The sequence below is a fragment of the Bos taurus genome, chromosome 22, assembly GCF_002263795.3.
Source record: "Bos taurus isolate L1 Dominette 01449 registration number 42190680 breed Hereford chromosome 22, ARS-UCD2.0, whole genome shotgun sequence".
Taxonomy (NCBI): Eukaryota; Metazoa; Chordata; class Mammalia; order Artiodactyla; family Bovidae; genus Bos; species Bos taurus.
In genome coordinates this window covers 51690930-51718353 of record NC_037349.1, presented here as the reverse complement: position 1 = coordinate 51718353, position 27424 = coordinate 51690930, and the positions used below count along the sequence as shown (strand labels likewise).

Genomic DNA, 27424 nt, shown 5'->3' with positions numbered 1-27424 from the left:
CCCCATGGACAGAGGAGCCTGTTGGTTAGTCCACAGGGTCACAAAGAGTTGGACATGACTGAAGTGACAGCATGCACACATACCTATATATATACTCTATAATAAACAATAGTGTGATAAGAGTTGAGTGGACAGTAGGGTGGAAGTGTTTAGACATGAAGTATCTCTCTGCATAAGTGAAAGTGAAGTCGCTCAGTCGTGTCCGACTGTGACCCCATGGACTGTAGCCTGCCAGGCTCCTCTGTCCATGGGATTCTCCAGGCAAGAATACTGGAGTGGATTGCCATTTCCTTCTCCAGGGGATCTTCCCAACCCAGGGAATGAACCCAGGTCTCCTGCATTGCAGGCAGATGCTTTGTCCTGAGCCACCAGGGAAGCCTGGGTTAATAAACCATCCGGGAGAGGTAGTGGGGAGTCTAGTGCTCACGCTGGGGATGTGTTCTCCCTTCCAAATCTTTGAGCACATTAATAGTAATACCCACTGGACTTTGGTATCACAAATTTCCTTTCTTAACAAATCGTCTAATAACTTTTTTTTTTTTAAAGGTTGGGATCAAGCTTCTACTAAAGAGGCAAACCAGAAGGGAATTGTGTCTGAAGACTGAGGGAATGGTCCATTGTTTAGGACTCCACACTTTCTCTGCTGATAGATCCCCAAAATGGTGTGGCTTGAGGTGGGACCATGGGTGAAATATAAAGGAATACCAATTCACTGCTATCCAGGCTCCACTCTGTTTTGTAATAGACTTTTGCTCCAGCTGTTATCCACTCTGGCAGTAGCCCCCAGCATCACACATCCAAGTTTTTCTGGTTGCATGTGGGCCCATAACTCACCATCTGCCTGATTTCCTTCTGCAGTATCCTCTCTGGCTCCTTCAGAACACAACTGAAACTCCTATCTCCTTTACACTGGTCCCCCCTCTGGCCTGTTGCTCAATCCTATGAATTAATACATCTTGTCAGGGAATGTCAATAAGTCCAGGCAGGCTTTTCCTATCCCCATCTCATCTTGTAAATCAATGTGAATCACAAGTTTGCTTCTGGACTCAGGGGAGTAACTGAAGGTCATCTGGCCAACCTTGATGTCAGGCCACATGACAGCTCTTTGGCATCTTGAGAAAATGTCACTGCCTCTAGCCAGTGCTTTTAGCCAGGTGTGGTCCCAGGTCTTTAGAGACTCACAGTTCCCTTTACATCCATCATGAAGCAGGCAGAGAGCATGGGTTCAAGATTGTTTTTATTTTCAGAGCCTGCAACAGTTGGTTAGCAATGCTAGCTGAGCTGGTATGATCTGAAGGCCATCCCACCTCCCTTTTCAGGCATTCAACCAACAGAATCCCTACAAACAAGATTGGAGACCAATTCAGATGGGTCTCAGTGTGTGTGGGGGTAGAGGCCTTCTGTTCCCCTCCTCCCCATATACTTTTTCTAACAAGATTGTTTTATAGTCAAAAGCAACTCAAACCCATAACATAGCAACCAGTCATCTCCAGTATCACTGATTTCCTCCCCACCCCCAGAACAGGAAGCTGAGGCAAGAGGGGAGACTGACTCTTGAATATAAGAAAAACTTGGCAACACCCCGGTGGAGCAGAGATGGTGAGGAAGCCAGCGCCTAAAGGTAGGGATGAGCAGGTACCAAACAGCCCTGTCCAGAATCAATCCACTCAGCCCCAGCTCCTTGGGAGGTGTTCGAGATCCCCACTTCTGTGGGGTGAGATGAGGGACAACTGGTGACGACCCATCTCTCCCTGTCCCTCAAATTAAAACATGATAAACTCAAAGTTTTACCTTCAAAACCCACCACGCTGCTGCCTCCTGAGAAACACACTCTGTAGTCATCTCTGCCAGCACTCACTCCTTTCTAATGCCCAGGACTTCCAGCCCCTCTCCCCACCCTTGGGGGGCCCAGCCAACACTGATTCCATACTCCTTGACTCATAAAAGGGCTATTTTTTTAAAAAAACAGAAGCTGTCAAAGAGTATCGGAGTAATGAAGGAAGACACTCAAAAGTACACTCCCTTCCCTTATCCTACAGAGCACCCCCATCCTTGCCCCCCGACACTGGGATACCTATTCTGTACGTTCCAACACTGACTTGGGGGTGTCCCCACAGAAGCTGCCTCCAGTGCTTTCCTGATCGTGACTCTTGCCCAGTGACATCACAGGGAGCTAGGGTGAGGAAGAGCAGGGTCACTCCCCTCCGGTAGGTCTCAGGGGCCTTCGAGGTAGGTCTGGGAGATTTAGCTTATGTCCTGAAGCCGAGCCTGAGTCCGGTGCCTGCTCCCACCAGTGTCTCAGTCCTTGGCTGTAAATAGCAGCAGCCCCAGTACTGCAGTGCCTCCCGGGGGAGACAGACAGAGCCCCTTGTTCTCTGTCCCACAACTCATGTCCCTCTTCTTCCCCTTCCTTTACTCTTTTTTTCTTTAAAAATCAAAGGCAGAGGTACTCCCCCGGGATGATAAAATCCTACCTAGGATGGCAGTATTCTAACTGAAAGAAGCAATTAAATAAAAGTCTCCAGGAGTTGGTTTTTTTTTTTAAAAAAAAAAAGAAAGAAAAGAAAGTGATTGGTGAAGTTGAATAAATTAATGATGTGGGCTAGCCCACAAAGACCTGTGCTTCCCGGGCCGTCTTTGGTGTCTGGCCAGCAGCGTCTGGCAGTCTTCTCTCCGTCTCTCCCCTCAGGAGACAAGGCCAGTGCCCAGCGAGGCCGCAGGGGGCCCATCCAACCATGGGGGAGGAGGAGGCAGAAAGCCCTGACTGCTGCTCGGAACCCTGCTGCGGCACGTGACAGCCTTGGCTGAGCGCCCTGCTGAAGAAGGACGTCTTCCAAGGACGGAGAGGCGGTGGGAAACTCTGGGCTCCAACCTCGGGAGGGTGGGAGGTAGGTTTAAGACGTGGAAGCCTCCGCCCTTCTCTCCAAGTGTCGCGCCGCTGGCCCCTTTGCTCAAGTTTCTCTGCAGCAAAGAGGGGAGTGGGGAGAGCGGGGAGGCTGCCGCCGCCTGGCCGCAAGGCCCTCAGAGCTTCTTCAGGCGGCTGTACATCTCCCTCTTGCTCTTCTCCCCGGCCCAGGTCCGGCTCTTGGTGCGGAATTTCTTCAGGTCTTCTTTAAAGTCCTCGTGGTGCATGGGCCGGTAGCTGGGGGGCTCGCAGTGAGACTGGCAGGAAGACAGGACAAGATCTGGGAACAGTGGCCTCCCACGCACACTCCTGCTCCCTCCCTGCCGGGAGCCACAAGGCTCTGCTGGGGTGGGGTGGGGGGTGGTTCTAGGCCCCTTCTGTGCTCAGGGCAAACCCCCAGACCCTGGGTAGGAAACAGCCATGACCACCAACTAGGGGGTGGTGACGGGTGGCCTGTGCCCTCCAGAGAGTCCATCTCACCTGGCATTTCAGGAAGAACTCCTTGTATCCGCCCTTCAGGACATACAGCTCTGGGTAGTGGAGTTTGGGGTACTCGTTACCGAGCCGATCCCTCTCTCTCACGTATCGGCACCTGTAAAGGGGAAGCAGAGCCAGAGTCTGATTAGCTGTGCATGATCAAAGCGGTGCTCCTTACACATCTCCCCAGCTTGACCTGCACTCCTGCAAACAGAGCCCAGATGTGATTTCCTCTGCCACCCTCTGACCCTCAGGAACCCTGCTCACAGCCAGTTCCAAGGCCTTGTCTTGGAAGGCGGACAATCTCCTCCCCACTTTCCAAGTTAAACAGTGTCTTGATTCCCACCCAGCGTCCTCTCTGCCACCACCACCACCGATTATTTTAAATCTGAAGTGATGCTTTATTGTAGTTATACTTCCACTTATTTTGGTATAAAATTTATCTCTGTAGTAAACTATAATAGGGCCTTGGTCATAAAAGCTTGTGTATTAGTGGGGGCAGGCGGCGCAGTTCTTTCCACCTCTAGTGTGGCAATAACCTGAAAGTAACATAACCCCCTTCTGTGAGAACATGGATTTGACAAGTGTTTGAAAGCATCATGTTAAGTTTTGCTGAGAAGACATCACGCTTTCCTGGCATTTGCATAAGGAGTCACCACACTGTCCCTGAAGGATGTCACCTGAGATCAGCAGCCCCACAAGCAGAGCTAGGGGCAGTGGGGGAACCGAAAGAGCCAGAGTTCAATTCAATATAAAGGCAGGCTGAACGATGGGCCGAGCCCAGCAGTGGCCAGGACTCACTGAGGAGTGGGGGTGATGAAGCAGATGCCCGATCCCTGGGGCATGCTGCAGAGGGAACACCAGAGTAATAGGCTGGACTGGGGAGGCCACAGAGCCCTTCTAAGCCCTTAACAACGGCCGTGGTGCAACCATTGGGTCGAGCCTAAAACTACACTCCAGGAAGCAGTTCATGAAATCAACTGACTGCTCAACAGGTAAGGATTTAAGAAACATCTGTTACACATGAACGATACTCAGCCCACTCACATGCGAGGGCCGCGCTCAGAAGAGAACTCGCAGTGGAACACCACGATAACACGCTTGCCATCCGTAGGTACGATAGGCTTCTTGAGTAAGAACTCTTCAACCTCCTCTTCCATGTGCAAGTTCACTGCACCCTGTGAAGACACCAGAGGCTTAGGTCTCACGCTGGTGCTAATGATTCTTGGAGACTGGTCTTCATATGGGTGCCTCAAGATTCTGTTATGCCTGTGCGCTGTATGAGTGGCATTTGTCAATGTAGGGACTTTCAGAGAGTGGCAGACCCAAACACTGTCTTTAAATTACCTCTTAGTGTATTTCAACGGGCTTCCCAGGTGGCACTAATAGTAAAGAACCCGCCTGCCAATGCAGGAGACGTAAGAAACATGGGTTCAATCCCTGGGTTGGGAAGGTCCCCTGAAGGAGGGCATGGCAACCCACTCCAGTATTCTTGCCTGGAGAATTCCATGGACAGAGGAGCCTGGCGGGCTAGGCTCCCCTCATGCAGAGGTCACAGAGTCGGACACAATGAAGCAACTTAACACACACACACAATGTATTTCAACCCAATGGCTTTCTTCCTGGGCAAGTTACACATGAACTGTTCCAACACCCACTTCACCAGACAACTTAACTCAACTATAAACGTAAGAGGCATCACTAGGCCTGGCCCATGTTGCCAAAGACTGGCTTCTCCTCACAGGTTCATGCCCAGGCATAGAAGTCAGTGGGTACCACCTCGAAATCCCCGACAGTGATGGCGTGGGGGACAAAACAGGGCGCGGTTTGCTGTATGATTAGTGCACACCAGGGAGCATTCTTTCAGTGCACCAGGAATCAAATGCCTTTTACACCCACTGCCTCTTTTTACAATTCTCATAAGCAGCATGTGAGCATTATAACAAGCAGCCAGGTATCACCCCCTCCTTTAAAAATAAAAATAAATCACAGATACTGTCTATAGGGCTCCTGCTATGCCTCCCACAGTAGCAGAGCTTACCCACAAGCCCCCAGAATCTATACCTTGATGTGGCCTCCCTCATATTCATATGGGTATCGGCAGTCGATGATGACAAACTCTTTAATGAGGTTGGCAAACTTGCCATTCAAAACAGATGTAATCTGTGGAGAAAGAGCCAAGGAGAGTCACCTCTGGCTGCGAGGAATGACTAGATCCCAGTATCGCATGGGTGGCAGATCCCCAAAGGATAACTTACAATTTCTGGAGAGATGTATTTTAAATCCTGATGCTTTCCAGCAACGGTATGAAAGAGGTAACCCTTAATAAGAGAAAGAAATACTTAGCAAATCTGAAAGCTTATAAAGGGAACATTTATAGTGCTTGCCTTCCTGGTAAAAGTCAGTTTAAACAAACAAACAAACATGCATCTAATAGAACGTACTCGTTATTTGTGTAAGCACTTCATTAATATCCTAAGACTGAATATTCATATGGCCCTATGAGGCACATTATCCCCATTTGTAGATGTCAAAACTAGGCCCCTTGCCCAAAGTCAGCCAGCAAGCAAGCCAGACCTGAATCCAGACATCTCAGGTGAATTCCTTTATCGCCTGCTTTTGTCAGGAACCCTCAGGTCAGCAGCCAGACTGTGCTCACCACTTAAAAAGGACACAGCAAGGAATGACTTCACTGTTTACTGAGCACCTGACTTTTGCAGCATGGCGCTGGAGGAGACACTGGAGGTGGAATAAGTGAGACCCACCCAGCCTTGAGGGGGGAAGATGGGCACACCAGCAATTACGAGAGTGACTGGCAGAGTCTAGTGCTCACCCAACCCTGTGGTCATGTGTGGGGTCATTTCAACAACCAACCAATAGCTTCAATTCAGATGCAAGCTTTTACCAGCGAGGACACACCACACCCAGGTCTTGGCCTGCTCTTCCCTTCAGACTAGAACTGTCTTCTATTTTTTTTGGCCATGCTGGCATGTGGGACCTTAGCTCTCAGACCAGGGATTGAACCCGTGTCCCTAGTGTTAGAAGTGCAGTCTTAACCGCTGGACCCCTAGGGAAGTCCTGTCTTCCCACTTATCTCTCCTACCTGGCTGAAATGTCTAGCCCAGCCCCAGAGCTTCCCCAATCACCCAGTTGACATAACTCTTTTATTTCTTAGTCTAATGCTTACACTGTACTGATGTTTACTTCAATTACCAGGTGGTACATGTCCACGTGGCATGTCTTACCACATGTTAAGTGTCTTGAGGGAAGGAACTGTGTCTTGCTTTGGAATCTTTGCCTTACACATAGTAAGTGTTTCAGTAGATGTTAGCTACATTAATATGTAAAAGACTGGTCTGGGGACCTTCAAGTTACACATGGCTAAACAAGTTACTACTGACACAGGAAGGTGTCACATTTGACCACAGCACAAAGGTGGATAATCTGTACCAGGCCATCAGCAGACCTTCCTCTGGACCTCCCTGGGGGCATTTTCCCACAAGGACCATGCTCCTCTGGACAAGGGAGAAATTTAGTCTTCATCTGGGACATTCTAAGATGACTTTCTTTTTTAAAAAATTAATTAATTAATTAATTTAGCTGCACAGACTTAGTTTTGGCACACAGAATCTTCAATCTTTGGCATGCAGAATTTTTTTATTGTGGTGTGTGGGATCTAGTTCCCTGACCAGGGATTGGACCCAGGCCCCCTGCGTTGGGAGCACGGAATCTCAGCTGCTGGACCACCAGGGAAGTCCCCTAAGAGGACCTTCTGACATACAGACTTATATACAGCAAGGCTAGAGTTTCATTGCTGCTTCTTTACACTCTTCTGTAGCACTGTTCCCAGAAAGACTGGGTTTTGGGTTGGTGTCCAGGCTCCCTACGTGAAACCTCTGATCAGCACCAGTAAGGTCTACAGTCCCCAAGAAATGGAGGTATACCAGATTATGAATGTTCCTTTTTTTTTTTTTTAATTTCAAACTGTGTCCCCTCGGTGGGGGTTGGAAGGGAGGCTACATAACCCAGGAGCCACTTCAGGGGAGCAAGGCTGGAGGGGGTGTTAGGTACCTCCCCCGTCCTGCATCATGATGCAGTTCTGCTTGCAGTTACCTTGGAGAAGTCTCCTATAAGGTCCCTTGGGTCATTATCCAAAATGTTCTCAATGGTCCCTTTTGGGGAAGATGCTAGGGATAAAGACTGATGATGTAGAATCTGTAACAAACCAAAGGTTGAGAATGAGACCAGGCTTTAGAATAACAGGCTTTAGAATAAAGGCTTTCTCCTTTTTAAAAATGGAAGATTAAAATTAGTTTTAAGTCTACAAAAAGTATTTCTCAGCTGTACCCACTGAGACGCTCCAGGGGTACAGTACGTACCCCTTTGTCAATGTGTTCCCTAAATACTACAGTTGACCCCTGAACACAGAGGTTAGGGCCACCATTCCGCATCTCCAATTCAACCAGCTACAGATCATGCAGTACCATAACATGTATTTACTGAAACCAGAGCTTTCTGACTGAATCCAGGCTGGGACAAGAAATGTACAAGATAAACCTGGAACACCTTGTCATTAGTAACAAGGAAGTGCTCATATTTCAAAGAGCATGTCAAAAGGGCTAATTATGGAGAAGTCGAGATATCTTAAACAGTACACAAAAAGCACTAAACATAAAAAGACTGGTAAATTAAAACATGTTTTAAAGAAATCAAGAAATTCTGTTAATCAAAACAACAAGATGAGGTAAGAACAGGCAAGCCAGAGTGGGCAGATAAATAATTCATCTCAATAAAAGATTCATCTCTTAATATATAAAGCATTCTCACAAGAGATAACCCAATAGAAATATGGGCTAGAAAGGTGGTTGGGTAATCGGAAAATCTAGAAAAATGACTATCAGAGAAATGTAAAAAAGATACTACACAGGGTTCCCTTTGATGGCTCAAGTGGTAAAGAACCTGCCTGCAATGCAGGAGACACAGGTTCGATCCCTGGGTTAAGAAGATCCCTTGGAGGAGGAAATGGCAACCCACTGCAGTATTCTTGCCTGGAAAATCCAATGGAGCTGGCGGGTTACAGTCAAGAGGGTCAAAAAGAGTTGGATACAACCTGAGCACGCACATGCCCATGCTACACACTCCCCAGAACGGGTAAAAGTAAAGGGATGGACACCACCAGATACTGGACTCTCACACTGTTGTGAGTACAGCTGGCCCTTGGTATCCCTGAAATTGATTTTAGGAGGCCCGAGGATGCTTATATGGAATGGCACCCAGTACAGCTGGTGCTCAGTGGTGCTCAGTAGCCATGGGTTCCAAAGTCAGTTGAAGGGAGACCCCAGATACAGAGGGTTGACTGGACAAACATTTTGGAAAGTTATATGACAGTGTCTACTAAAGCTAAACACATGCCTAGCCCAGGACATGGAGTCCACAGGAAAAATGAAAGCGCATGTTTAGAAGAGAAACAGCACAGATACCATCAGCTAGAATGCTTGATGAAGACAAGATAAGTCTTTTCAATAAATGGTGCCAGGCAAATGGAATAGTCACATGTGAAAGAATGAAAATTAGGCCCCTATCTTACATTGTTCACAATAACTCAAGATGGAGTAAAGACTTAAATTTGAGACAGGAAACTGTTAAACTCCTAGAAGAAAACACAGGAAAAAAGTTCCTTGATGTGGGTCTTGGCAATTTTTTGGATCTGACACCTAAGGTACAAGCAAGCAAATCAAACTAAAAAGCTTCTATCCATTAAAAGAAATGATCAACAAAATGAAAAGATAACCTACATACAGAACTGGAAAAAAAATCTGAAAACCACATTATCTGGTAAGGGGTTAATATCCAAAATGTAAGGAATCCATACAACTTAATAACCCCCCCACCAAAAGAAACAAAAAACCTCCCAAATAAACCAGTTTTAAAAACAGAAAAGGATCTGAATAGACATTTTCCCAAAGGTACACACATGGCCAACAGGGACATGAAAGGATGATCAATATCCAGACTACAATGAGATATCACCTCATGTCTATAAGAAAGACTGTCATCAAAAAGACAAGATGGGGCTTCTCTGGTGCTCAGTGGTAAGAATCCGCCTGTCAATGCAGGAGATGTGGGTGCGACCCCCAATCCGGGAAGATGTCACGTGCCTTGGAGCAACTAAGTCTGCGTGCCACAACTACCGAGCCTGTGCTCTAGAGCCCGGGAGCTGCACCTACTGAAGCCCGAGGGCCCTAGAGCCTGTGCTCTGCAACGAGAAGCCACCATGATGAGAAGTCCACACACAACTGTAGATTAGCCCCTGCTCACTGCAACTAAAAAAGTCTGAGCAGCAACGAAGACCCAGCACAGCCAAACAAGGAAAAAAAATAAAAAACCTAATTATAAAATGAATCACTTAAAAAAAAAAAAAAAAGACAAGAGCAATTCCCTGGTGGTCCACTGTTAGGATTCCACACTTTTACTGCCTAGGGCCTGAGTTCAATCCCTGGCAAGGAAACTAAGATCCCCCAAATCCATGGAGTGGCCAAAAAAACAAAAGACAAGAAACAAGTGTTGATAAGGATGTGAAGACAAGGGAACACTTGTACAGTATTGGTGGGGCTGTAAAGTGGGATGGCTGCTATGGAAAACAGTATGGACGTACCTTAAAAAGTTGAAAACAAAACATATGATCTAGCAATACCACTTCTGGGAACATATTCGAAGGAAATGAAAACACTATGTCAAGAGATATCTGCACTCACATTACAGCAGCATTATTTATAATAGCCAGGACATGGAAAAAAGTGTTCGCTGACAGACGAATGGATGAGGAAGCTGGGATACACATTCACACAATGGATTATTATTCAGCCATACAAAAAGAAGGAAATCCTGCTATTTGCAGCAACATGGATGGACCTTGAGGGCATTATGCTAAGTGAAATTGAAGTCAGTCAGACAGAGAAAGACAAATAAGTATATGACATCACTTGTACAGGGAATGAAAAAACGGAAAACACACAATGCTAACCACTACCACAACCATCAAAACAAAAATCAAACTCATAGAAAAGGAGATCAGATTTGTGGGGTTACCAGAGGTAAGCAATGGAGGAGAGGGCCGGATGAACGTGATCAAAATGTACAACTTCCAGTTATGAGACAAGTACCAGGGATGTAATGTACAACATGATGACTATAGTTAGGTCGGATGTATGGTGTATATGAAAGTAGTTAAGAATACATCTTGAGTTCTCATCACAGAGAAATGAACTAAAATACTAAGTGACAACAAAAAACACTATAATCAATGTTGTGAGACAAACCTAAAGTAGTCCTAAATAGGTCAGGACACAAGAAAAAAAAAACCCAACCAAGGGAAAAAAGCTATGGCCCTACTCCAGGACACAACAGCAAGTGGGGAGCTTAGACTTCCACCCTTGCCCAGCTGTAATTAAGTGCCCCAATCTCAGCCTCACTGGGGTGGTGTTGGTGGAGGTCTAGAAGGGAGCTTGAACTTCCCACTCCTGCCCAGCAGCCATGAGGTCTGACCTACCTAAGTGGCACATCAAGGGAGGCTGAACTTCCGTCCCCCTTTTCCTGCAGTATCGGAGTACTACTAAACAGCAGTTACACAGCCTCATAATATCCAAAGTACACAGATACAACTGAAAAAAAATCTCGTCATATCAAGAAGCAGGAAAAATCTCAACCTGAATAGGAAAAGACAATCAACAGGAAGCCACACCAGACACAGATGCTGGAACTACCTGACAAGGATTTTAAAGTAGCCATCATAAAAATGCTTCAACAGGCAATTCTGAACAAGACTGAAACAAATGAAAAATAAAAACAGCCAGTCTCAGCAAAGAAAAAGAACCAAACACACATTTTAGAACTGACAGATACAACATCTCTGAGTGAAAAAGAAGCTGCAGAACTAACCTCCTGGGGCTTCTCTGGACTAGCTGCCTCTTCCGGACTGGCCCCAGCCACGCTTTTCCTCCGCTTCCTGCTTCCACCTGGGGACTCCTCTAGTGATCGGTCTGGTCTTTTCAACATTGACCGGATGGTAGAGCTACACGACGCTGAAGGGGAGTCAAACAGCTTGCAGCGATTGCCCTTTGGGGAAAAAAAGAGACTCGTGTTTCATTAAAATACATTGATTTGAATGGTAAAGAGGACAGACCAAGGACTTCCGGGGATGGTTTAAGATCAAGCCATTCTAAATTGGGCTTCCCAGGTGGTGCTAGCGGTAAAGAACCTGTCTGCCAACGCAGGAGACAAGAAACTGGGGTTCGATCTCTGGGTCAGGAAGATCCTCTGGAGGAGAGCATGGCAACACACTCCATCTAGTATTCTTGCCTAGAGAATCTCATGGACAGCGGAACCTGGTGGCCTACAGTCCACAGGGTCGCAGAGTTGGACACGACCAAAGGGACTTAGCACACATCCTAAATTAGGAAACAGACACTGTCCATTTATCTAGTCCTTGGCACACAGAAGATACTGAGACCCTGGTGTTCACTGAACATGTTCAAAACCTGACACTGGATACAAATGAGGAAGACTACCTATGCCCTGAAAAGCCTACCTTCTGCACAGGGTCAAGAGTCAAAGGGTTCCTGATAGTCCCCAGCAAGTGTTACTTTCAGCCAGGGCCACACTTCTGGCTTCCTCTTCCCCTCTACTTTATTATTTGTACCTTGCTCGAGCAGCTTGAATAGGTTTTAACAGCCCCTCTAAATCCAGAAAGGTATGAGGCAGCTGGATTATACTTATATATTAGAGCCAGTTAAGGGCATAAAACAGAGTTGAGTTTGAGTTTGCAGTGGGCAGGGGTGCCTTCAAAACTATTTAGAAGTCATTCTCTCTGCTTGGCTGTTTTTCTTTCTGGACTGTACCAGAGCATTTTAAATTCAAGACTTACAAAGCCAAAGGAAATATAGGAAGATGTGCTATAGTACTACTTTTGAGGACTACTTTCTCGGGGTTTGAGAGCAGCCAACCTGAGTAGTGGTAGAGACAGTCTGACTTCAGCAATCTAAACTCATCTCAGCCCGTTCACAACTCAGTGTTCTCTGGCTGGGCTTTTCCTTCTACACACCCTGTGCCCCTCTCCCTCCATGAAGCTCCCTTTCCAGCTGATACTAACATTTCAGTGTCACCTCTTCTTTTGAAATGTCCCTGATAGTTTGCAGCAAACGTGTCCCAGAGACCAAGGGTTTTCCACTTATTTTTTCTGAAGTTCATTTTAATAGGATGTTATTCAGAAAAGCAAGATTACAGGTTTTTTTTGGTCTGTTTGTTTTTAACCTAGAAGAGCTGGAAGCATTTTTGGAAAGAGGGTCTACTGCTTTCAGTAAGGTCTCAGAGGACTTGTAAGCTCTTCAAGGGCAGAAACCCCAGTTCTGACTCAGCCCCTGGCCCTTATGATGAGTCTACTATGTTTGTGAAACTCCACTGTTATGAAGGGCCTACACATACTGTTTCATGGTTTTTACATCCAACTTATAAAGCTGAAAGCCATTTTCTAAGCATTCTCACACTGTATATATTAATAATGTTATCTTTCAAAAGGACTTAGTAAATCTGGTCATACCATTTTATTGGGGTGGTCTAATCTCTCAAAGCTTTGCACATTAATCTACTAAAATGTGTAAGTGGCTTCAAGACTGTAATAGTTCATTTGTTCCACATTTATAGTTCAGGGGCATGAATTAAAGATGTATTCAGTGTCTATACATATACCTAAGAGTGTGTAACTGTATGTGTACTATGATAAGAGCTCACTTTCCCTGGATGTTTACATACATGAGGATGTATGTAAAGGCACAGCCTTTGAAAGTGTGCCTGATGGAAACAGATGTCTGTAGTCTACACAAGTAGGTGGGTATTAAAACAAAACAAAACACCCTTGAAAAAACAGCATACATCAACACCAGGAAACACTAGTGACCAGTCAAACAGGCCCATAGGCTCAAACGCAGAATCTCAAAAGAAACAATTTAGATTCCTGTCACTCCCTCCAGACACACTGGAACTTACTAGGTTATTAGTTCTTCTCATGACAAGGGGAGCTGTCCAGAGGCTGGCCATGCAGGATGGGGTCTCTTCATCATTCTAAACAAAGAAAAACTGTGTCATAAAGGTCCAAAGGTCCATTAGAAACAACATTAGTTAAAATGTGTTAGATTTCTTCTTGCAGAATACCAGAAAGGCGTGAATAGGAAGTCTTCTAAGGGTTAATGCCTCCCCTCTCCACAACATTTTAAGGTCAAGAGAGTAAGAGTGATGCTATCTGAGCATAGCTAAGGGAATGCCCCTGAGGGGCCATGAGGAGCCACTGGTCTCCTCAGCTTTACATCACACGGCAGCTATTCTTTCAGTCCCTGATTCATTCCTTCCAGGAAAAAAAAAAAAAAGATTGTCAGCTCCTGCAGGGGAGGAAGGATCACATCAGTGTTTTCTTTGGAACACCTCCATAGAATTTAATCAGGCTAGAAGCAGAGTCTCAATAAGTTCCCAACAGATGAATAAAAGCATCAGCCACGGCTTCCCCTGGTGGTCCAGTGGTTAAGAATCCTCCTTGCAATGCAAGGGACACAGGTTCAACCGCTGGCCTGGGAAGACTCCACATGCTGTGGAGCAGTTGAGCCTGTGGACCACAACTACAGAGCTCGTGCTCTGGAGCCCACGAGCCGCAACTACTGAAATCCATGCGCCTAGAGCCTGTGCTCCACGAGAGAAGCCACCACAGTGAGAAGCCCGCGCACCGCAACGGAATAGTCGTCCCAGCTCACTGCAACTAGAGAAAGCCCAGGTGCCGCAACAAAGAACACGTACAGCCAAAAATGAATTAAATAAGTAAATGAAACCTTAAAAAGTATCAGTCGGTTGGGGGATCACTGTTCTTTTTCAGATGACGGCTCTCCAGGGAAAGTTAGTAAAAATGGATCAGAAAGCACACACTCACACCATACCTTCAAATTCTCTCCATCAAGAAGATCCATGAAGCCATCATCCTCATCAGACAAAGTGGGAGTCACAGGTGACTGGGGCATAAAAGGAATGGAATTCCCTGGTTCATTGCCATCTCTTTCATTTGAGGAAAGCTAAAAGACAGAATTCATGGCTTGTTAATAATCAGCTTTGATTTCTCTCAATGGGTTACTAGTTTTTATGAGGAAAATATACCATATTCGTTTTAAGAAGTTTTAGCAGCTACAAATCAAAGGAAAATAAGACCTAAGATTATAAATGAACTGATATCCACACACAGTTCTGAGTCAAGTCAGGCCAAGTAGCCTTCACAAAGAACTCTCCCCAGGAGCAATTCACCTCATGGTGGGATCTGGGGCTAGCCTCCAATGAAGGGCAAGGCTTGTTTTTTCTGAGGATTATTACTGGTGAACAGGGATCAGCATGAGGATAGTGACAGATGATAATCTGCTAAAATGAGGAGGGGTGAGAAGATACCAAGTCCCTGTGGAGACCACAAAACAGACTAGAGAAATGTTTTTGTAACTCCAGTTCTGACAGAGGGATATAAAGTCTAGAAAGTTTTAGAAAATCCATCCTTGTTCTTTAGACTCACATTTAAATGACAGTTGCTCAGTTTTAACTGAGGAATTACTTGTGCCAGACACTGGGTGTGCTGCTGTGTGCTTATTTGCTAAGTCGTGTCCAACTCTTGTGACCCCATAGACTGTAGCCTGCCAGGCTCCTCTGTCCATGGGATTCTCCAGGCAAGAATACTGCAGTGGGTTGCCATTTCCTTCTCCAGGGGATCTTCCCAATCCAGGAATCGAACCCAGGTCTCCTGCATTGCAGGCAGACTCTTTACTGACTGAGCTATGAAGGAACCCCTGTTTTCAGACTGGGATATAACCTTTTATGTATAATTCCATTTAAGCCGCACAACACACTAAAGGTAGTTAATCCTCTATTTTCCATTTTTATTTAACAAATCAGGAAACCAATGCTTAAGGGAGGTTACCAAGATTACACCGCTCACTCGTTTGACTGCAAAGTCCAAGCTTTTCTGCCCATTATACTCTCCCTAGGAGAAACCATTCCTGGAGTCAAAATAGAGTATATCTCATTAGGCAATCCTATCTTGTTTTTTCAGTAAAACTCCCATTATAAAATGATTTACAGGGCTTCCCTGGTGTTTCAGTGGTAAAGAATTCACCTGCCAATGCAGGAGACACAGGTTCAATCCCTGATCCAGGAAGATCCCACATGCCTTGGAGCAACTAAGCCCATATGCCACAACTAGTGAGCCTGTGCTTTAGAGCCTGGGAACTGCGACTACTGAGCCCACATACCAATTACTGAAGCCCGTGTGACTGACAGACACGATCTCTGTCTACAAGAAAAGAAGCCACCACAATGACAAGCCCGCACACTGCCATGAAGAACCACCCTCACTCTCCGAAATTAGAGAAAAGCCTGACCAGCAGCAAATACCCAGCACAGTCAAAAGTAAATACATAAAATTATAAAAATCTTAAAATATGTATTTAATATAGAAAATTTATAAAATCCATTCAAAAATCTACCATCTAGAGACAAACACTGTTAATAATGAATTCTTTTCTAGGTACTTTTCAAAGATAGTAAAAAAGTCCAGAGATAGGTTTTTTCCCTCTTCTATAACAGTAAATCTCTTTGGGGTGGGGTGTGAATGCATTAATCCTCAAGTGACCCTCAAGTTTACTGAGTAGCCTCTTTTCTGGCTGAACCCGAACCTCAGGCCCTAAGCCAGAATGGAAAGCTGTATTTTCAGATACAAGTTCCTGGGAAAATGTGGAAACCAAACACGGTCATTTTGCTCAAGTTGGGCCTCTCTAGTCCACCACCGTCAGATCACCAGTAGGAAATCGGGAAGTAATGACCATCTCTGACAAACAATCCTGGGACAAATACAGTCAAATAGAGCCTTGTAGGCAATGGGTTCACCGGAATACCTAATAGTTCTTAATAAACCGAGTTTGGTAGAAATCATGCGCTCGCTCCAAAAAAATCACTCTGGGAAGTACCTCTCAGCACTCAGAAAGCAAGTTTTCAGTAGGACAGATAATCCCACCATACACAAATTCAGAAGAATGACCCAGGATTGACAAGGTCAAATATGCTTTGCTCGAGTCCAGTATTTCAAACACACCACCTCTCACCCTGCTTCTGCCTGTCTGCTCTCCAGACACAGCAGAAACACCGAACATGTGAGTCTCAAAACATGTGAGTTTCAAAAGACAAAGTCAAGGTAAAGACAGCTAGAGCTGTTGCAGGGTCTTTAACTCCAGATTGCGGAGGCTTTTATCTTCCCATCAGGAACTCCCAGGAGTACAAAAGCACATACCATCCGAGCTGGGGCGGAGTTCTGCCTCTGTGTGAAGACATCTTTACCCTCCTCCAGTCCGTGAACATGTAGGCAGCCTCGAGATGCAGGTCTTATTGGCTTCTTAAACTCAAAGACTTGCTGCAAGACAGTATGCATGAGACATCATCCACTGTCTGTGAAAACCAGCCCTAGGGTCTCAGCTATAGCTCTGGAAGGCAGGCAAGAGAGCGGGTACTAATCACCTGTCTCCACACCCATGTCTCATCTAATTCAATGGATCTGTGTAATTAAGAATTTCAGGACTTCTTTGGTGTTGCAGTGGATAAGAATCCGGCCTGCCAATGCAGGGGACATGGGCCCTCCAATCTGGGAAGATTCCACATACCACGGAGCAACAAAGTTGTGCCGTGCGCCACATCTACTGAGCCTGCGCTCTAGAGCCCACGAGCTGCAACTACTGAAGCCCACAAGCCCAGAGCCCGTGCTGCACCACAGGAGAAGCCCCCTCAGTGAGAAGCCCCCACCTGCTGCAGCTAGAAAGCCCGCACGCGGCAACGAAGACCCAGCAGAACAAAAAATAAAGTAAAACAAGTATTTTAAAGATTCTGTCAAAAGCTAACTTCTCTAATCCAAGTACTAACCAGGTCTGACCTTGCTTAGCTTCTGAGACCAGATGACATGGAGCACGTACAGGGTAGCATGGCCATAGATAAAAGCTAACTTCTAATAACAGAACTTTTTTCTTTCACCACAAACACTTTATTTTCTAACAAACACATGAGTATTTGCCAGGTACACAAGACAGAGTTAACAGTAAATCAACAAAAAATAAAAAAATAAAAGTAAATCAACAACAACAACAAACTAAATCAACAGCTTTCTGTCAATTATACTTCAACTAAAAATTTTTTTTCTGAAGTCTAAAGCAATTTCATTTCAATATAATTGAACAGGAATTGAAACTTTTCAGTCTAGACTTGTATTTGAGGACTTTATATTTTCCATTTTCTTCCTACCAATAAGAGACAATTAAGTGGAAAACATTTAATGTTATTGTTTTCCATAATAAAAGCAATGAAGAAAAAAACTAATGGCAACATAACTGTAGCTAACACTGCTGTACGATAAGATAGCAAATCCTAAGAGTTCTCATCACAAGGAGACAATTTCCCCCCTTTCCTTTCTTTTTCTTCTATTGTATCTATCAATATATGAGAAGATGGATGTTAGCTGAACCTACTGTAATCATTTCACAATATATGTAAATCAAACCATCATGCTGTATGCCTTAAATTTATAGTGATATATGTCAATTATTTCTCAATAAAACTGGGGAAAAAAAGATCCTTTTAGTTTATTCAACAACATGGATGAATCTCACATATTGATGAGTGAAAGCCAGAAGTGATAGAACACATACTGTATGATTTCATTTTACTTAAAAGTTTAGAAACACTCATAATTCCCCCTCCCTAAAATATCCACTTAAGAACTTGTCAAGCACAGGTAGTATCAGAGGATTTACTTGCCCACACACACTAAGTACTTTCAGTGCATGAGCTCATCTATCCACCCAATCATCCCCATTTTACAGATGAGGCAACTAGGCCTGTAGGTTAAGTGATGTGCCTAAGGTCTGGCTTCCCAGACGGGACAACTCCAGAGCAAGAGCTCTTTAACCTACGTACGCTATTTCCCCTTCAAAATGAAGCCATAAGCAGGCAACCCTGGGAGAAGCCAAGCTGGGGGTAAGGGGATGGGGAGTGTGGGAAAGAGACCAGGCAATAGTGTAATAATAGCTTTGGACTCTGGTTAAAAGCACTACACAGAGGCAGACTTAGTGTTCCAAGCACTCAAGACAGGAACTCAATTGTTCTTTCTTTACCTCCCTCAGGGCATCCTGTTGCCAAAGAAATCATTAGGAAAGTTCACGGAAGCAGTAGGTTCTGTAAGTAATAAGTCCAGAAGATTCTAAGTATGCGTTGTAGCATTGCAGTGGAGGATGAAGAAAGGGAGAAAACAGGCATGGAAATACAGTAAGAAAGAAGACAGGGAAAGTTGAGCTGATTCACTGAACTCTGCCCTGTGCACAGCACCCTGGCAGGTTTGAGAGAACCCAGGCCAGGGTATTCCTGGGCTTTTGGCTGCCTAACTGCAACTCACCCTCTAAGCTACCATTTCAGCTACCCTGAGATTCCCTGGGATTTGTTGGCTTTGTTCTTGAAAACACTGTCAAGAAGCCTTTTCCTAAACTTTTTACTCATCCCACAGTCAGCACAAAGAGGCAAGGAAGGCCTGCCCAGACCCTTCCACATAAAGTGTATTTGGATGTAATTCCCCCTAAGAGCCACCTTTTGAGCAACTCCTACCTGCCAGGAACCATTTTAAATGCTTTTCTATATTATCTCATTTAATTCCAACAACAGTCCTACAAGGGAGTGCTACTCCTATTTAAACATAGAAGCCTAAAAAAACAGCTAAGGTCACAGCTAGCAAGCAGTAGGATTCCAATCCAGGTTTCTCTGACTCCAAATACCATCATGACTTTGATAAAGGTTGAGTCTCCCAGAAGACAGCCCTGCTACTTCTCCATCAGCCACTTGTGGGTATGAGCTCTGCCCCTAGGCGAGCAGGTTAATGCTGCACTCACATTTTCCTTGTTCTCATCCTGGTCAATCAGCTGAAAGACATCATGGTCAAGAGAATCAGAATGGCTCCTCTTCAGAGCTGGGCTACACCCCAAGAGCTTCTGCTGTCAAAGTGAAAAAAGGAATTAGGGTACATCAATGAAAATGGAATGGAACCTCAGTTGTAAAAGGGAAAAAAAAATGGTGATGGTAGGTTAGGGAGGCTTAGCTCCTCACAGTGCAGTGGGTAACCAGTCAACGTGACTAGGACTCTATGGCTTTACACCTAACTTCACAAGATCTACACAGCCCTCTCTGCAAGGACTCAGGTACCAAATCAACCCCCAAATAACATCATTTGCATAAAAAGAACCCCCTTCCTGGTTGGAAAAGCCCTCAAGAGGCAACCATTATTGAAGCTGCTTTAGGTAGAATGTTTTGAATGTTTATGAGACAAAGTAAGGAAAAGCAGTCTGTCTAAATTAAGGTTTATGATCAAGGTTACTGGTAGCTAAGGGGCAGATAACAGTTATTAGCTCAAAAGAAACAAGGGAACTAACTTACAGGTAGGGAATTTATTCTCCTCATGGGATTTTCAAGGCTGCAATGAAATCAGAAAGTAAATCATGAGAATCGAGCAAGGAAAGTGGTATTCATATTAGTAGATGCATAGTGTCTAAACTACTGTTTGATGGGGTGAGGGGAACATCAAACATATTCCTGTTTTAGGCAAGATGGAAGAATAGATTTCTGAAGCTGTTATGTTTTCACAAGCAGCCCCATAACTGGGCTTCTAGTGAAAAAAGCCCAGATCATCTCTTAAAATATACACCTTCTAGGGAGTTCCCTGGTTTTCTAGGGGTTAGTATTCCAGGCTTTTACTGCCATGGGTTGGTTGGGTTCAATCCCTGGTTGGGAAACTGAGATCCTACAAGGGAGGCAAAACAAACAACAAAAAACCAAAGTTCTCTTAGGACAATGATGTCAGGAGACAGAGCAAGGGTTTGAGTGATATTAGAACAGAACCCCAAAATTACAGCTAAAATAAAGGAAGGGAAGTTCTGAAAAACTGCTGACACAAACTACTCATCTCAAAAGATACCAGACTTTATAGGATCCAGGAGTCTTAATCAGGACCACTACATCCAGAGCTTCAGTCCAGAGCATGAATTATTTCATTCGAAAAATTATTTTTCTAAGCACAAACATTTAAAGGCAGTGAATACATACTTTTCTTTACTATCCAAGGGCCCAGGAGAATCCAGACAGAAGCCTGTGTGTGGGGGGAAAAAAAAAAAAAAACACCTCAGACTTTATTGTTTTGGGCTTCAAAATCACTGCAGATGGTGACTGCAGCCATGAAATTAAAAGATTCTTGCTCCTTGGAAGAAAAAAGTTATGACCAACCTAGACAACATATTAAAAAGCAGAGACATTACTTTGCCAACAAAGGTCCATCTAGTCAAAGCTATGCTTTTTTTCCAGTAGTCATATATGGATGTAAGAGTTGGACTATAAAGAAAACTGAGTGCCGAAGAATTGATGGTTTTGAACTGTGGTGTCGAAGAAGACTCTTGAGAGTCCCTTGGACTGCAAGGAGATCCAACCAGTCCATCCTAAAGGAGATCAGTCCTGAATATTCATTGGAAGGACTGATGCTACAGCTGAAACTCCAATACTTTGGCTACCTGATGCAATAACTGAGTCATTGGAAAAGACACTGATGCTGGTAAAGACTGAAGGCAGGAGAAGGGGATGACAGAGGATGAGATGGCTGGATGGCATCACCGACTCAATGGACATGAGTTTGAGTAAACTCCCGGAGCTGGTGATGGACAGGGGGGCCTGGCGTGCCGCAGTCCATGGAGTCACAAAGAGTCGGACATGACTGAGCGACTGAACTGTAACTATAACACAACTTATTCATTAAAATAAGTACATAAAACTACTAGTACTGTTTCTTTAATGCAGTCAACAAAGGTTCATGGCTTGGACTTTTGCCAGAATTGAAGCTGAATCTCCATGATTGCCAAAACTTCGTATTTGCACAAGTCTAAACATTTTCATAGTATATCTACTCATGCTTTCCTCCTTGCGAACACCATCTTGGATAATAGGCTATGAGGAGACAGAATTTAACCAAACCTCATGACTTATTTACAAAACAGAAGCAGACTCACAGAGTAGAAAATAAACTTAAGGTTACCAAAGGGTAAAGGGGACAGTGCGGGGGATACTACTACTATATATAAAATAGATAAAACAACAAGGTTCTACTACATAGCACTGGTGACTATATTCGATATCTTGGAATAACCTACAATAAAAAAGAACTATATATGCATAACTAAACCACTTTGCTGTACACCAAAATCTAACACAACACTGTAAATCAACTACACTTCCAAAAAAAAAAAAAAAAAGGTCTTAAATCATGATTATTAATTCAGTTAGAGGTTACCCAGGCTAACTTTCTGTGAGTTCCAACTATGGAAAGGACAAGTATTTGTTTTCTGGAATAGTTTTTTATTTCAAATATTTCATATCCTGTCAGATCATGTACATAATTCAGGGGGTTGGAAAATATTATTATGTCCTTTGACAAGCAAGCATTTATTGCCTTCAACAAGATAACACCAAGTGAGGTGCTCAACTCAAAGGCAATAGAATAAAGGAGATGCTGCTCAGCATGGCCCAGAGCCATCAGGGCCTGCCTAGCACACACCTTTCCTCCACGATGTCTAAATAATCATACAAGAAGTTAGGTGTTAGTGCTCTTGGCATGACACTCTTCCTTACCACACTGCCACAGATGACAATCCTATCCCTGGTTCTTAAGAAGCTTACATCTTAAGACTTTTGCTCTTGCAGTTCTTTACTCTAAAGCATCTGTGCAAATAAACCTTGCCCCAACACGAACTTTGTTGTTGTTTAGTGGTTAAGTCGTGTCTGATTCTTTTGCAACCCCATGAACTACAGCCCACCAGGGTCCTCTGTCCATGGGATTTTCCAGGCAAGAATATTGGAATGGGTTGCCATTTTCTTCTCCAGGGGAATCTTCCCAACCCAGGGATTGAACCCACTAGCAGGTCCTGCGCTAGCAGGCAAATTCTTTAACACTGAGCCACCAGGGAAACTAACATGAACTTATGGTTAGAATAAGATGTACTGGCAGTTTCTCCAGAGCAGGCTCACTGAAATAATTTCATTATACTTCCAATAACTTGACGCAGAATTTTAACCAATAATATTTCCCGAATGCCTTAAAGAGTGGAATGGTTAATTTCATACTACTACTCATCTTCAAGACCAAGCATAAACCACCTCCTTGCGGCCACTTCACAGTTTCCTCGTCATAAACTGCCACCGGGGCTCCTTTGTACTGTCCTAACAGGTGTCTGTCACTCAATGCCAGACTTCTGCTTGCTACCTTCACTCACCAAACTGAGTTTCTAGGTGAAAGCACATGTTCTAGCAAATTCCAAGCACTGCTCCCCACAAGGCAGACACATGATAAAAGACTAAAAGAATACCTGAATCAGTTGATTCGGAGGAGCCCATTCTCTGCAGACTGCTGTTTTTCACCTCTATGGGTTGTTCATACTCACTGAAACCAAGAAAAGTAACTCACAGGAGATAGCCCATGACAGGGCAAGTTGCCATACTGCCATGAACCATCATTACTTCTAGGCCACACCACAAAACACTTAGGCCACCCAGAACACCCAGTTGGCACTTACATATAAAAGGACATGAGAAAAGAGTAGGTTGGCATTGGTCACACTGCAGATAGGAGGAGGACAATGACTATTGGACTACTTCCTGAAATGAGAGCATGTGTTCTAGGTACTGAGCTAGGAGCCGGAATGAACAGGACAAGTTCCTGCTTTTCAGAGATTGGAAAAGACATGTGCTTCTTTAGAAAATGGGACGTCCAAGACTGATGAGAAACCGGCTTTACAAAAAAAAAAAAAAAAAAAAACGGTGGGATGCATTTTTTTAATAAGGAAAAAGTGCAGGAAAATTTTAGGAGTGGAAAGCTGAGTTAAAAGACCTGGTCTTAGGAAAGCATGGGGCTGGGTGTGTTGGGGGGGACACAGCAGGAATATGCACGAGGCGAGGGATTGCGACGATTTCCGCAAACGCAAGGAAAGAAAACGCCACGTCCCTTGGCTGAGAAGGAAACAGAACTCACAGAAAGCTAAGATAACTACGAGGTGGTTCTGAAAAGGATAGAAGTGAGCGACTAGGAGGGCCTGTTTTTCCCCGTGGTGGCAGATTTCAAAGAGCTTCGTGGGGTAAGGACAGAAGAGCACAGGGCAATCTAAAAAGGGGTGGCGAAGGTGGGGAGCCCAGGCATACCCCACCCCCTACCCGGCCCGTCTCGGGGCTGAGGGCGGCCCCGGAGGGTCCGAACGGCCTCTCCCGCCCAACATTCGGCCTGGGGGGAGGGTGCACATGGCGGGCCCCCGTCGGTGGGGCCAACCCCGAGCGGCAGAGAGGCAAGCGCTACCCTCGCGGCCGGTTTTCTGGCCTGATCTACCCGAGAGCCGTCTGAGAGGTCAAACGCCTGCGGCACCGCTCCTCGGTCCCTCCTCACCTGCCCAGTCCCTGCAGCTGGTCCATGGTGACCGTCAGGTTGGTGACAGGCGACAGGCCCCCGGCGGCTGGCGTGCCAAACAGCGCCTTCACGACGGGCTGCGGTGCGGGCGGGGGGCTGCAGGCGAAGAGCAGGCGGCGGCGGTGCGGGGGCTCCGGGCCCAGTTCCATGGCGGCGCCGGGCCTCCTAGGGATCCCGCTCCCTCTTCCTCCGCCTCCGCCGCGCCCGCCCCGCCCCGCTGGCACTGGCCTCGGCCGCGCGCCCCGCAGCCGGCGCCCGCGGGTCAAATACAAACACGACCCCGCGGTTCAGGGATGCGGCTGCCGCGGGCAAGAGGCGCGGACAGGCGGGTGTCCAAACTCGGCAGGCGCCAGCCACAGGCGCGGGTGCGTCCCCTCACTCCGCGAGGCCGGCGGGCGGGGGGCGCCGGCAACCTGAAGATTAAATCCAAACAAACGGAGCGCGTCGGGGAGGGAGAGCGGCTAGAGCTACGAGGCAACGACCCGGGTTCACATTCTCTTCACTTTTCTTTCACTCTGTTGCCCGGGAGTGCAGACAACTAGGCCGACATTCACGTCCCTCCCGGGCCGTCGCTGCCAAGGTGGCCTTTCGCGGTAATAGCTGCTCACTGCGGCCTGCCGCTCCCCCGCCCCCCTTTCCTAGTTGGCGCCAAACGGAATCCACCAATCAGTAACCAACTTCTCCTCCTCGCTCAGGAATGGCAGCTAGGCTGGACCAATGAGAGGGGAAGAAGGAAGCAGCTCGCGGGACACTGCGAGGTCGGCCCCCTCTCAGAAAGGGGCGGGGCCTAGAGGGGCCCTCCGAACCCGAGGAGCTCAGAGGTCAATGAAAACTCCCAGCCGACCCTGCGAGACCCCGGGAGAGAGCGGAAGGCCCCTCTTGACGCGTTGCATGGTGGGAAGCGTAGTTCCCACAGCGCGCCGGAGTGTAGTCGGCTCTTACAGCGTTAGGCCAAAGCCCTATCGGCCTCTATTCTGTGTTCCACACGCTGAGGAAATGTGGAGCGTAGAAAAAGCTGTTCGGTCCCCTCTTCCGCTCCGGGCCTCCAGGCCCCAGTTTTATCACGAGAGAGAGAGAACTGGATGACCCAAGGAGTGGGCCCTGCCTCACGAACACAGGGTCCAACTCTGGAGCACTGAGGCTCCTGTCCAGCCGGCTTTCCTGGCCTTGAGCTGCTGATTACAAGACTTAACCCTATGGCCTGCGTTGTGGGCCTCGGCATTGTTTGCTCACCTCTAGTTTAGCTTTGATATATTTTCTCACAACCATTTCCTTCTCTCGCACCCTTTCTTGCTTCATTCGGAGTGCCTGGATAAGCATCCCCTGGTGGTTCAGTGGTAAAGAATCTGCTTGCCAATGCTTGAGGCTTGGGTTCTACGTCTGGGTCCAGAAGATCCCCTGGAGAAGAAAATGGCAACCCACTCCAGTATTCTTGCCTGGTAGGAGGAGGCAGAGGAGCCTGGCGGGCTACAATCCATGGGGTTGCAAAGAGTCAGATACCACTGAGTGACTAATACTTCACTTCACTTTGTGTCTAAACAGCAACAGATACAACAATAATAAACACTTATCTAGTGCTTATGTGCCACTGTTAGAAGGCCTTTATTCATTCGTTTAATTCTTACAACAATTCTATGAGAGAAATTATCCCCGCTTTGTAGGTAACCAGATTTGTTGTAATATCCCTTGTAACAGTGATGATTCCTAGAATGAATGATTTTATGAGAGAGGCAGAGGTACAGCTGTCAGTCCTGAAAAGGACTTGTCTTTAGGTAGCATGTTCAGAGCAAATACTGTTTATTTAGCTTGTGTATTTAAATATTTTGGGTGTTTGGTTAAGATTAGGACCATTCTGAAAGAGATGGGAATACCAGACCACCTGACCTGCCTCTTGAGAAACCTGTATGCAGGTCAGGAAGCAAAAGTTAGAACTGGACATGGAACCATCAAGGCTGTATATTGTCACCCTGCTTATTCAACTTATATGCAGAGTACATCATGAGAAACGCTGGGCTGGAGGAAGCACAAGCTGGAATCAAGATTGCTGGGAGAAATATCAATAACCTCAGATATGCAGATGACACCACCCTTATGGCAGAAAGTGAAGAGGAACTCAAAAGCCTTATGATGAAAGTGAAAGAGGAGAGTGAGAAAGTTGGCTTAAAGCTCAACATTCAGAAAACGAAGATCATGGCATCTGGTCCCATCACTTCATGGCAAATAGATGGGGAAACAGTGGAAACGGTGGCTGACTTTATTTTGGGGGGCTCCAAAATCACTGCAGATGGTGACTGCAGCCATGAAATTAAAAGATGTTTACTTCTTGGAAGGAAAACCATGCTATCTATGACCAACCTAGATAGCATATTCAAAAGCAGAGACATTACTTTGCCAACAAAGTCCATCTAGTCAAGGCTATGGTTTTTCCAGTAGTCATGTAAAGGATGTGAGAGTTGGACTATTGATGCTTTTGAACTGTGTTGTTGGAGAAGACTCTTGAGAGTCCCTTGGACTGCAAAGAGATCCAACCAGTCCATCCTAAAAGAGATCGGTCCTATTCATTGGAAGGACTGATGTTGAGGCTGAAACTCCAATACCTTGGCCACCTGATGAGAAGAGCTAAGTCATTTGAAAAGACCCTGATGCTGGAAAAGATTGAGGGCAGGAGGAAAAGGGGACAACAGAGGATGAGATGGCTGGATGGCATCATCGACTCGATGGACATGGGTTTGGGTGGACTCCGGGAGTTGGTGATGGTCAGAGAGGCCTGGCGTGCTGCAATTCATGGGGTCGCAAAGAGTCGGACATGACTGAGCAGCTGAACTAAACTGAACTGATGACCACTACCTCTGTTTTTGGCCTACCATAAGCTCAAATATTTTTTTAAAAAGCTTTTCCTTGGGGCATGGGATAAATTAGGGCGATAGGATTAACATATACACACACTATATAAAATAGATTACCAACAAGGACCTACTGTATAGCACAGGGAACTATACTCAATGTTTTGTAATAACCTGAAAAAGGATATATATAATACACACACACACATATATATAATAGCTGAATCACTGTGCTATACACCTGAAACTAACATAGCATTGTAAATCTACTACAACTAAAAAAACAAAAAGCTTTGTGTTTCAAAGGTTTGTATTATGCAAATACTATAAAATAATTACAGCCTTAGAAAATACAAATAGTTATACTTCAAAAAATCATCTGTAATTCTACCAGCTTCAGAGAAACAGTGGTCAACATTTTGAACTTTTTGTATGGGTATGCATTGTTATTCTACAATCAATATTTGTTTCATGGTTAAAGGAATGGAAAGGCCTTAGCTGAGCAGACAGATGTTTCCTGAATGGGATCAAATCCGAATATTGGAATGAAAACAGTGTCAGAAATGTTAAAGAACTATTCATTTTCTTTTTTTTCCTTTTTAAAAGATTGAT

General features: G+C 45.4%; 1 protein-coding gene across 2 annotated transcripts; it reads right to left on the bottom strand.

Annotated features, from left to right (window-relative positions):
• Nucleotides 1–1220: 1220 nt before the first annotated feature.
• CDC25A (cell division cycle 25A) lies at nt 1221–24171 on the bottom strand. 2 transcript variants are annotated; one of them, XM_005222839.5, is made up of 15 exons: nt 23949–24136; nt 22882–22955; nt 20579–20621; nt 19913–19949; nt 19372–19470; nt 16740–16859; nt 14359–14490; nt 13424–13498; nt 11321–11497; nt 7496–7597; nt 5641–5703; nt 5447–5545; nt 4430–4560; nt 3386–3497; nt 1221–3162 (listed from the first exon to the last, which is right to left on the bottom strand). In XM_005222839.5, the coding sequence occupies exons 1-15, from the start codon at nt 24116–24118 to the stop codon at nt 3022–3024; spliced, it is 1575 nt and encodes a 524-aa protein (XP_005222896.1). In that variant the 5' UTR covers nt 24119–24136; the 3' UTR covers nt 1221–3021.
• Between the last annotated feature and the right edge of the window lie 3253 nt (nt 24172–27424).